The following is a 12,146-nucleotide window of genomic DNA, read 5'->3' on the forward strand; positions in this document are numbered from 1 at the left end:
CCTATGCTTAATATCCGTATGTGTGCTGTAAGCATCTGGGAAGAAAATGGATCCATCTGTTTATAATTTCATACGTATAACTCCTTTTTTTTTTTTTTTTTTTTTTATTGTGCTGTAGCCATTGGAAGCAGCTACCAGCCATCCAGCTTCTCAGCCACAGAGAGGAGAGATTCGGATTTCCCCACCACCAGTACCTCTGCTTCCACAGCAGCCACCAAGGGTGGAGGGAGGACGTTAAGGTCTCTGCCAGCCAGCACCAGGCTGGCTGCTGAAGCAGAGATTTCCACCTCTGGTACTGAAATCACTGGCTCTTCAGACCAGACCCGGTCCCCTGGGGTGGCTTTGGGACCCCAGGGAGGTGGTGGCAGAGGTGCCAGAGACCCGTTGCTCATGGGCTCATCATCTGCTTCGGAAACTGCATCCACGAGTGAGTTTTGATACCTAGCTGTATAACTCAGAACATTATTTAAAGACTCTTTATAAACAAAATATATCCTTTTTATTTTAAAGAAAGGAGGAATAATATTGTATTTGGCACATTCTGTACATTTAAAAACATTTCACAGAAATGAAAGTATGGATAAATATTATTCTTGTTGGAAGAGTAGGATAGATTTTCCTTGAAAACTTTCAGTTGAATTTTGCAAGCAACAACTTCAGGAGTTCCTATATAGAGACTATTTTTTTCCCTGTCTTAATGATTTCCCAGTATTAAATATTTCCGTATTGAATATTCACACATATGTTGTCTACATCTACTGATTGCGGGATAAAACCTACCCAGCTGTTTTCGTTTACATGGATGCAATTTTATATTTCTTTTCTCTATTTTTCAGCCTTTAGCAGCAGTTACAAACCCAAGAGCATCCCAGCTGCAGAAGAGGCGACGCTGCACTCAGCCGCCCATGGTGCTGACATGCCCAGCGTGGCAGCGGAGGCACTGGAGTTCCCCACAAACAGCCGCACAGCCGAGGTGACACAGGGTTCTGCCACCAGCACAGATGCCACCAGCAGTTTGGGAGGGACTTTCTCCTCCTCAGGGGCCAGGACACACCATCCTAACAGCTCACGGGAAGCCACTGATCTCCCAGCGCATCCCAGGGAGCCTTTGCTCACAAGCTCCCTCTCTGCCTCCGAAAGTACTTTTAGAGGTAAATTTGTTAGTCTGAAAGTTGGCTGCTTTGGGGCTGGATGAGATTTCGCATCCCTGCACTGTTTTCCTTTAGATATGACCATCAGCTGCTATTGGATACATGGATATTTTCATTACTGACTGCATCGGGCTGACAGCAGGGCTAGTGGGAAGGGTGGGAGCAGATCTCAGCTTTTGGGTGAAAAAGTGAAAAACATCAATGTCTTCGTTGCTAATGAAAGTCCCGTGCTGGGAAAAGCAGCTGTCAGTTAGAAGTATGTGTATTCACTGTTTCCCTGCTGGAAACACTTTTGCTGGGGATTTGCAGCCGTCACCTGGTGCAGGCTGGTCTGTAAGAGAGGCGGCGTTTGGGAGTCCTCGCAGCCACGACAGGGCTGACTCTCCCCGTACCCTTGGAGTGGTCCCAAGTGAGCTCTGCCCCACTGTTCACCATTAATTCACAATTAAGCCCATCGCTCTGCGGGTTGTAGTGCAGCTCCTGCTCCTGGTGAGCTGGTGAAATATCGGCGTCCCCAGCACTGCGGTTTGGGAGAGCCCTGGGACAGCACGCCTGCTATGTCAGGCTGGGTCGAACGCCAGGCTGGGGCACCAGGGTGTTTCTAAGCATCTTATGGGTGAGGCTGTCCCCAGCCCTGCGTGACCCTGGGTGCCAGGTGCTGTGAGGGGGCTTGGTCCAATGGCTGTGCTGTCAGTCCGGCACTGAGATGGCAGCTTGGCTTTCTGGACTGTCACTAGAAAATCCAAACCAGGCCTGTTTTAGCTTATCCTCTAGATTTGAGTTGAAGTTAGAGGTGTATACTCCTGATTTCTACAGGCTCAAAGGCAGCTTAAATGCATAAATTTGGTATTGTGCCCATCCTGCAGTTAAAAAACAGGGTTTTAAGTTGAGATTTTCCTGGCTTTTTGTAAACCACATGTGCTTGAACGTAAGGGATTCCCCTCTTGCCAGAGCAGCACTTTTTCCAGCCTGAGAACTTGGTCTATTCAGTTTCTCAACAAACATATAGGAATGTACGCTGTACAAACAATCCCTCAAAGTAAATCAAACCTGGGTTTATTGTATCTTAGGTGTGAGAAGCAGCTACCGACCAGTTAACAGCTCAACGACAGAGAAAAAAACCCTTGCTTCCTCTCCCACCAGTGCTATGATTTCAGCCACAGCCACTGGCAGCAGCGGGAGGCCCCCAAGGTCTGCCACAGGCAGCAGCCGATGGGCAGCAGAAGTCTCCACGTCCAGCAGTGGCGTGTACAGGACCTTGGGCACGATCCGATCCTCGTCCGCGTCTTCTGGGAGAGAGATCTATGAAGTTCGTGGGTCCAGAGAAATCACAGGTTTCACCGAGCGGGTGGCAGACCCTTCGCTAACAAACTCTCACTCTCCTTCGGAAGGTCCTTCCCCAGGTGAGCTCAAGTTAGAAGTGAAATACTATTTTTCTTGTAAGTGAAAGGAGGACTGCACTGTATCTTACACTTGCCTAACTCTTTTCTGCTATGCAGAATATATTGTTTGGAAGGATGTGGTGTGATTTTTTGTGTGAAATATTTCAGCTCTTGCTTGACCAAAATATGTGGTTTGGGTTTTTTACAGAAAGGGTGCACATGTGGAAAGTTTCATTACGCCAAGAAAAATAATTAACTTTCAAATCACGATTCTTTTTTTACTATCTCCAGTTGCTATCTCCATATTATAGGCAGGAGAACTAAGCAAATGAGGATTAGATCATGTCCCTGCAGTCCCAGGGACTGGACTTCAGTTTCTGTCCTCTGTCCTACCCCTTGGACCATGTGCTTCCCAGAAATTGAACCAGCTCAACAAATTTAAGGCAACTTTGAATGTGGTCTCTGAGGTCCTTCATGCCACTGTTTAGTCCTAGACCCCGCTGCGGTGCTGAAGGGGTCTGATTCCCCTGATCCCATTCCTTCAGATTTCTTCTCTAAGACCTTCACACTGCTCAGTGTTGTGCCTTGTCTGAACTGATTTCCAGGCTTTTCTGGGTTGTTATGGCATTTGTTTGTTCTAGCAATATGGAATGCAGTCAGGCATGTAGTGGTGAAATCAAATGCACAGCGTTAGTAGTTCAACGGTTTTTATACAATAGCACTTTTCTCAGCGTCAAAATGTGTTTTTTTGTAGGAAGGATTCATGTCTTTGGAAATTTCCTATTTTCTCTGGATTGACATCTCATATTTTCTGCTTGTGCATGTACTTGCTGCCTCTGGGTGTTACTGGAAGAAAGCTCGTCTGTTTATTTATAGTTTCACATGTGTAAAAATGTAAATTGTTTCTTTATCAAACCTTAGCTACTCGAAGCAGCCATGTGTCATTCAGCATCCTGTCAACAGAGAGAAGAACTGATTTCCCTACCACCAGCACCTCCATTTCCACAACAGCTGCCAAGAGTGGAGGAAGGACATTAAGGTCTCTATCGTCCAGCCCCAGACTGGCCCAAACAACAGAGATTTCCACCACTGGTACTGAAACCATCAGCTCTCCAGACCATTCTCAGTCCTCTTTGGGAGCCCAGGGTGGTAGTGGCAGAGATGCCACCATGCCATCCACAGACCCGTTGCTCACAGGCTCGCTGTCTGCTTTCAAAAGTGCTTCCTCAGGTGAGCTCTGACTGTCTCCGTGGGGCTTCTTGCAGACCTCAAACATCTGCTTTGTATGGAGGAGTGAGGGCATGCTAGAGCGTGCTGGACAAGGGCATTGGGCATTATGGAGGAAAATCACAACTTCCAGAGAAAAATGCATTAGCTGTTTTTCTCCATTTAGTCACCAGAAAAACCGAACCTTACTGCAAGACCAGTCTGGCCCGGAGATTTGGTGTGTTTTCTGAGACAGCACAATTTCAAGACTGCCCTATGGGCTGTGTTTATACAAGCAGGAGGCAGCACCAGTCGTTCCTGACTCCCGCCCTGGAACGCAAAGGCAGTGTTTACTGATCCCATGCATGCCTGCCGTGCTTTGTTTCGAGTATCAAGGAGTTAGGTGCTGCTGCAGCCCAGCCTTGCTTACCGTGGGTGCTGCGGTGGTGGTGCAGGCACGCGGTGCTCAAGACTGGACTGAGGTACCGGGAGCAGCACCGAAGGGAAGCAAACCCAACAGCGCTCCCATGACTTGTTCCTAGTGCCCTCTTCAGGGTGTCCTCCTGTGAGCAGCTCCTTCTTGCACAGGGAGGGGTTGTGTCTTCACAGTTAGTGTTTTCACCAGGTTTGGTTCTTCTGCCGTCAGCCTAAGGGTTGTGGTGGAAGAGAGCACGCCCACCTGTTTATAGCTTAGGGTGTATAAATCCATTTTCCTTTGCCCTTTCTCAGCAGAAGGGACCTCAGCAACAGGAGGACACCTTCCAGATGCTCCTCTCACCAGTACGTCCAGCTCAGTGACAGCCAGCAGCAGTGGGGAGAGGAGCACAGTGCCCGTGTCAGACACCCCCACAGCATCCAGCGCGGCAAGGAGCTCCGCTTCTGTTCTGCCCCGCACCAGCTCCTTGGACGTGGTCCTTCTGCCATCCTCCTCGGCGACAGAACCTGGGAAGCAGACCAGTGTTTTGCAGAGCGGTGCTGGACTCAGTGACCTTCCAACGAAGCCACTGCCTGCATTTTCTCCCAGCATTTCAGTGCCTTCGCCTTCACCAAGTGCTTCAGGTGGGTCTTGTGGTTTCCTGGTTTGCCATGGAGGACATCCCTCCTCCTCACCTTCCCCTCCCAAGCTCCCACCCTACCTTTTCCAGCTTTAAACAAGATTTGCCTTTTTAGTAAGCCTGGTTTATAGTGAAAAGGGCATCTGAGCACTGCACGGCTGGTGAGTTATTCACCTCATGGCACTTGGGGCAGTGCTTCTCGTGTTGGGAACTAGATGGCCAGGCAGCTCTTCTGGGCCACATGTGAAGGCTGCGATGGAACCTTGACCTCAGCCCTCAAACAGGGAGGGCCTGGCTCGAGATATGGCATGGGATAGGTAAACCTTTCCCTGTTCCTTGTATGTGAAACTGTGAAACACACAGTTATTGTGTGTTTCAGCCTCTGCCCTGCTGCCAGGGTCCCACCAGAGCTGGTTTGAAACCCACTGGTCTGGCCAAGGGAATTTTCTGCAGGATGTTCAAGACCAGGTCCTACCCCCCTGCCACCCTTCTCCTTCAAAAATGCCATGCACCCCAATCTGTTTTATTTTTCTAGCATAAAAAGGAAAAGTACAGATCGCCAGGGAACTCCACTTAGCAAATAAGTGATGTTGGTCACCAAGTGCCACCTCCGCTGTGGGGATTGAATTATTAATATTTTAGTCCCTGTAGAGGCCTCAAAGGTATTATTAGTATACAAAAATTATATTTTTCATATATCTATGTATACCTCTGCTTTGCCATTCCAGAGAGAGGAAGAAGAGTTTCTGGTGCTCCTACTGAGACCGCATTCATCTCAACCATGCTCTCCACCCACAAGGAGGGGACATCTCAGGCTGCAGCTAACCGCAGCATGTGGAGCACAGCAGCGGAAAGCCCCACGTCTCACCTGGACATTGGCCGGGAGCCCCGCACCAGCCCTCTCCCATCCTCCACGGCATGGCCTGGAGTAGGACACGTCTCATCCAGCCGAGCAGGGTACCCAGAGCCCAACATCACCCTTTCATCCAGGGTTTCCACCTACTTCTCAGCCGCTGGTGAACCTTCCAGTGAGTTTTTCTGAACTCTGGGATGGTGTTTGAATTAGGAATAACCCCACTTGCCGCTCCCTTCACCTCTTCCATGGGGTCGATATGACCACAACATGTGTCAGAGCTGTTGTGGGTGTTGTGGGCAGGATTTATGAGTGGTGGTGATTCTGCTCCTTGGTGTTGTGTATCTGCAGCTGTTGATGCTTAACAAAAAAGTCTCAGGAATGAGACATGTAGCTTCTTGCTGTAGGACACATCTACTACCTTCCTGGGTTGGAGTGATAATTACAAATAACATAAATATGCCATTATGACTCTACTGATACCAGTTGTCCCTCTGTACTTGGACAGTCCTGTTTCTTTGGAGCAGGCTTTGTATGTTGAATCCACATTTAAGTCATAGAATCATAGAATCATTAGGTTGGAATAGACCTCTAAGATCATCAAGTCCAACCATTGACCTAATACCACCATGCCCACTAAACCGTGTCTAGAAGCACTACAAGTGTAAGATGTACTTAATCTGTATTTAATCTGTGTTTATCCGTGCAATTTTATTAATCTGCATTTCCAAACAGAATTATAGTAGAACTCACGAGTGCTCTCTGCTCTGAGACGATAAAATCAGATGCCTGCTTTTTGATCCTATTCCAGCCATGGGCAGCAGCCATCACTCCCTAAGCAGCTCGAGTGCCGAGGAAAGGGTGTCCAGCCCCATCACTGATCCCGTGTACAGTTCATCCACGTCTGCAGGTGGTGGAGAGAGGATGCTGCACTCCGTGATGGATGGCGTGCTGGCTGGTGGCATGGAGAGCTCTGCTTCCTATACCGAAACTGCCAGCTCTCCAGGGCCGTCACAGCCAGCGTCGGTGGAGCAGAGGGGGACGGCCAACGCCTCCACCAGCAGCGGGAGCTTCAAGGGCTTTGCAACAGAGACGCTCTTTGTACATTCTTCCAAGATACCCACTTACTCTTCTTTCCAAAATGATCTCACAAGTAAGTTAGTGTCTCCCAGCGTACGTTTCTGGGGGGCAAAGCTCACATTGTCCTGCATTTATCTGTTGTATACAAAGTTCTCATTCATTAGTACATGCAATGCCACCTGCAAGTTCACTCAGGGGGGTGTTTTCATCACAGGACTCAAACCCAGAGCCCACCTAGCTGGGGAACTGTTCCAGAAGTGAAGCCATGAACCCGAGCAGGGAAACTTTTCTGTTTTGATAGCTGCATTATTTTTTTTCTTCCTAACCAATCTCTTTTGGGTGATACTTTCAGAAGTGTTCCATGATGACCTAAGTCACTTGTAGAATTAAACCACAATTTCAATACCCTATTTTTTATTTTCAGAGATTGCTGCAGTTAGCTGTACATCCTGAAATTTGTATTATAAGATTGACTGCACCTTTTATGCTAAATAATCTGAATTTTTTGCAGACTGATGTGCTACTCATTTAGGATTTCCTGACTGCAAAGTTTTCAATCAATGAGTTCATGATAAGCTGCAAATTAACATAATATAATAATTTCATCCTGCAGAGGCATGAAGTTCACTGTATCTAAAACCAAATCGACTGAAGAATATGGTATTCTTTAGTTGGGAATGGAGGATAAGAAGGAGAGGATATGAGTTTTATAAATTATGGGTGATAAAGAGAACAGATGGGTTTTCCTGCTTAGCTTGCCACAAAATACCACAGAATGATAAATGCTCAATCATGTTAGAAAAGCAATACTGGAAGAACAGCGTTTTAGAAACCTACACTTTTCATGGGAGCCTTGTTCCTGTCTGAGTTCACCATTTTAAAATTAATTATGGAGTGAAGAAAGACTCCTGATTCAATACCCATGCTTGGATGGTGCTCTAAATTTTTAGAAGAGCATGGGCCAGTTCACAGACAAGAACATTTTATGTATTTAGCAAGTGGTTTTAATATGACATCAGAATACTTTCAATTACTCTGTCTTTCTAACATATTTTGTCCTTCTACTCTAGGTTTTTCAAGTAGCCGTCAGCCAGTCAGTAGCATCGAGGCTGAGAAAAGGACCTCAGTTTCTCATACGGATGGCACATATGTTTCAACCACATATACCAGAGGAGCAGAAAGGACCCTCCTCTCTATCTCGAATAGCAGCACCTCTGCTGACTCCTCAGAAAGCTCCACCTTTTTTTCTGAAATTTCCAACCCTTCTGATTCATCGAAATCTTCCGTGGCACAGGACAGGAGGAGCAATGTATCCAGCGATGGCAGTTTTGTTGAACCATCTACAGAGCCGTTGCTGGTACGCTCTTCCAAACTGTTGACTTCTGCTTCTGCAGGCAGCGTACAAAATACCACTGTCTTCAACACTGACTCCGAGTCGCTGACTACTGGCAGATCATCTCTATCTTCATCAGCATTTCCAACCTCTTCCTCACTCTCGTCACTGCGTCACTCACTGTCATCACCACCACCACCAACTTACCTGTTTACAGCATCAGAATCATCTGAGCCACTCTTGTCCTCTGTGATGGCATCTTCACCCCCTCTGCAGGCTTTGTCATCCTCCTTGCCCACTTCTTCGTTGCTTTCCCCGTCTTATTCATTAGCATCTTTATTGCCTCTGTTTTCGTCACCATCATCCATCTCGCAGTCCAATGACAGTGATCAAGCAAGCACCTCTGTAGCTACAACTGTGGTCAGGCGGGTGCCCTCCACAGCCGCTGTGGCTGGGAGCTCGCCCAGAGGGACCAGCAAGCACAATGTCACACACCATCCTCAAAACATCACCACCTTCTCCTCCACCGAGTCTTCTCTCCCTACGGCGCCCATGGAGCAGCTTGGTGGACCCATCGTGTCTGTGCCCATTCCCACGACAGTAACGGAGACCACCTCTCTGAGAGCTGCCACCACTCAGGGGGGCAGCTTCGGGAAGGCAACGCCACTACACACCACAGCCAGTGATGCCCCACGGGCTGGGCCGACAGATACACCCCTTAGTCCCTCACCAAGTGCCACAAACCACAGCGTCATCGTCCCTGCAGTGGCACTGACCACAGTAAAACCTCCTGTGCTAACAACACTGGCTAGTCGCTGGCCAACCCCAGGTGATGCTAGCACCATGAAAGCCCACAGAGCTCAAACGCCTGCTGCCACTAAGCATGTGTATACCACTGGTGAAAGCACAGAAGCTGTGGATCCCACCACAGCAAGGCCTGGTAAAGTCACCGAGGAAAACGTCCCTGTTACAAGTCCTTCTGAAGCCCCTCCAACCAGCAAGACCACCGTGAGCTTTGCAACTACTTTGGCTGCTAGCAAACCAACCACCGCTCCTCCATCAAGTAGCACGGCTGGGCTGAGGATGTCATCTCCGGCAACAGGTAACATGTCTAATGGTGCTCATCAGTGATGGGGCGAGGGATGTGGGGGCCAGGAATGCCTGGGTCCCACTCTAAGGGTCTTCAAAGGGTTCTGTATATATGTATGACAAGTCTGTTGTCAGCAGGATTTGAGGATAAGAACTCGATCTCCATGTTGGTATTTTTAAGCTAAGGGTTTAGCAATAAAGCTGGAAAAGGGTGGCATGAGCAGTGGCACAGGCAGGTATCACTGCTTTGACCATTGCCTGCCTGGCACGAGAAGGCTGCAGCCCTGGTAAAGGAGGTGGTGGCAGCCAGATCTGCCTCCACCATTACTAGGTAATCTATAGACTTCATTGGTGTTCAAGCACTAGCTTTGGATCATGGAAGCAGGGCTTGGATAAAAAGGGCAGGACTTTGGAGAAGGAGCCCATGCTCCTGTGTCTGTCTCTGGCTGTTGAGGTCCCTTCCTTGGTCTCTCCATCCATAACTGTAGGGTTGTTTGTCTTTGAAAAGCATCCTGAGATCTGCAGATGAGCAGTGCTGTAGACAAGCTGAGTGTTCTTATTAACACGGATTAACACTGGATCCCAAGGGCTTTTGAATGAGTATTAAAGAGAAAGTGGTTTGTATTTATTCTTTCAGCTCCAACAGAATAATTAAGAACAGCATAAATAGTAAGTGCAAATGATGCAATGAAGCATCTGATACTGCTCAAGGGGTCACAGAGAGGAGCCAAGCTGATCTTTTTTAGTGCAATAGTTGATGTTATTTGTGATTTTGTAACTGTAGCCTGGGTTTTTTCTGATTTTGTAGATGTGGATAAATGTCTTTCCAACCCTTGTCCTGCACTCGCCACCTGCAACAACACCCGTGGCTCCTATATCTGTCAGTGTCCTCTTGGATATGAGCTGGAAAAAGGGAAGTGCAATTTAGGTAAGAAAACCAAAGTGAAAAACCAGGGGAGACAAAGATGGAAATAATTATCTGTAATCTTCTAAAATAAATTAACTAGGCTCGAATTAGTTCAGGAGCTTAATGTTCCTCCCAACAACCACTTTTAAGAAGAGCCTTTAACTGTTTATACTAGTGCAGTGTCTAATGCCTGTTGTGTTGGGCTGCCCCAGGGAGCGGGCGCAGTGATAGCTGAGGGTTTCTTAAAAACACAGCAACAGAGCAGAGGGCTCAGGCTTGCTAGTAAGGACAGATGTGCCCCTTCTGTTCCTAATGTGTTTTACAACCCCCAAAAAGCATTCGGCAGCTTATCATAGCTCCCAGCGCTGCAAACCTGGGTGACGGCGCTTGGCTTGGGAGAAGTGAGTGGGGCTATTGTGTAATCTGGCTTCAGTGGGATCGGCCATGTGTGGAAAATTAAGCAGCCGTGAAAGTCTTTGTAAGATCAAGGTCTTGTTTCATACCTTTAGCATTTTTCATGCAGCACAGTTATTAGCTGGAACTCAGGTTCTGACCCCCTCCTTTCTATTAAAGGACTCTCAATCTCAAGGATTTACAATGTTCCATTGTAAAGGGGAATTTGTTTTGCTAGAGTTTCTGCTGACCCTTAATCAGCAAGGATTAGAGGCATGGAAATTTTGCTAAGGAAACATGGGTGAGGTGTCCCTGAAGGGTGTTTTGAAACATTTCTTTGAGTTGGAATGTGTCAGCTTCTAATTTAGAGAATTGTTTTGATTATGCTTTGAACTGGGATACAGGCAGATTATATAAATACTGTGAAGGTGATTCTCGTCTTATTTTTACCCAGAGTTGTTATATTACAGCTGTCTGACAGAAATTTTGTGGTGAAGATATACTCTGTGGATGGGAAAAAATGGGAAAGAATTGGAGGTTTTATAATGTTATCTGCAACCGTATTTGTTTTTCTGGTGGAAAATAAAACTGGAGCTCTGAGTTCTCGTTTCCACTGAGTATCTCATGACACTTAATACAAGATTTAGGGATGTTATCTCTCCGAGTCTGGACAACTCGGATTATTGCATTCTGCTGCCATGAATCGAATATGAATCTAAGCATGGAAAAATGCATCTTTTGGACCTCTTTTCAAATGTCATGGCTCATTCTGTCCAACAATTTGAAAAATGAAAATGTCCTTTCTACAGCGCTTTATTTTGACTTGCTGATCTGCTTTCCTTCCTTTGCAGGGAGGGGTGAGAGATTTGACATGTTTACCCCAAAATTATTATAAACAGCTTTGGTACCTGAAACTGTCTTGTTACGAAATGTACCCAGATCTCTCTGTGTTCAGGGGTCCTTTTAAACCGGTTTGTGTTTCTACATGAAATGTATGAATGCTGCAGTGAAATGCTGGCTGTTCAGCAGTGTGGAGCTCTGGAATTTGACTGGGGCTGTGGGAACATCACAGCAGCCCTTGGGAAAAATCCCAAGGCTGGGACTTTGCTTTATTGGGGCAGTGACTCTCAGATGTGTGTTTTCTGTCCGCTGCATGAAGGGGTTTTCCATGCAGACAGTCTCTCGTGTAAGGTGGATGAAACCACAGCTACACATGGCATGGAGACATATGTTCCAACTAACTTGTCCTTATTCTCCTTTTTAGTAAGAATATTTATCGGCCAGGTCCCCCTGAAACTTAATATTACGCATGGGAAGTATGCAGAGATCGTCCACATCGAAGGTGAAATCCAGGCAATGGTGAGTGTCATTGCTGGGACTTTGGCAATGCTGATGAGACAGGTCCCCTTCGCCCCTCTTATGGTTGTCATGGGAAGCCACAAATCTCTGTAGCATGGATTTAGCCTTTTTAATCATTGAACCATCCTGGTCTGATATAAATAGGACTGGTGAGACGTACACTTTTGAATCCCATCATGCTTCTTCAGCCTGCCCTGCCCAGGCTGTCAAGACAGCAGTGGAGAGATCCAGCTCCTATGAAGCTTTAGACAGCACATCTGCCCAGAAAATACTGAAGCACTTTTAGTGAAGTGTTGCGGCTGAGTTCACAGTTCTGTAGCCTCCATCTTTTCCTAGTG

The 12,146-nt window shown here is 47.1% G+C and overlaps 1 protein-coding gene across 1 annotated transcript in view; it reads left to right on the forward strand.

The window, feature by feature from the left end:
- The window catches only part of HEG1 (heart development protein with EGF like domains 1), a 49,030-nt gene that overhangs the window by 22,897 nt on the left and 13,987 nt on the right, over positions 1 to 12,146 (forward strand). The window contains exons 6-15 of the mRNA XM_086465820.1: positions 119 to 427; positions 822 to 1,151; positions 2,222 to 2,554; positions 3,455 to 3,763; positions 4,469 to 4,802; positions 5,527 to 5,822; positions 6,459 to 6,800; positions 7,798 to 9,162; positions 9,958 to 10,077; positions 11,714 to 11,808. Coding sequence (XP_086321946.1) covers positions 119 to 427; positions 822 to 1,151; positions 2,222 to 2,554; positions 3,455 to 3,763; positions 4,469 to 4,802; positions 5,527 to 5,822; positions 6,459 to 6,800; positions 7,798 to 9,162; positions 9,958 to 10,077; positions 11,714 to 11,808 — 3,833 coding nt within the window. The remainder of the gene's footprint in view (positions 1 to 118; positions 428 to 821; positions 1,152 to 2,221; positions 2,555 to 3,454; positions 3,764 to 4,468; positions 4,803 to 5,526; positions 5,823 to 6,458; positions 6,801 to 7,797; positions 9,163 to 9,957; positions 10,078 to 11,713; positions 11,809 to 12,146) is intronic.

This window comes from Leptosomus discolor, chromosome 5, assembly GCF_034619465.1.
Source record: "Leptosomus discolor isolate bLepDis1 chromosome 5, bLepDis1.hap2, whole genome shotgun sequence".
Classification (NCBI taxonomy): Eukaryota; Metazoa; Chordata; class Aves; order Leptosomiformes; family Leptosomidae; genus Leptosomus; species Leptosomus discolor.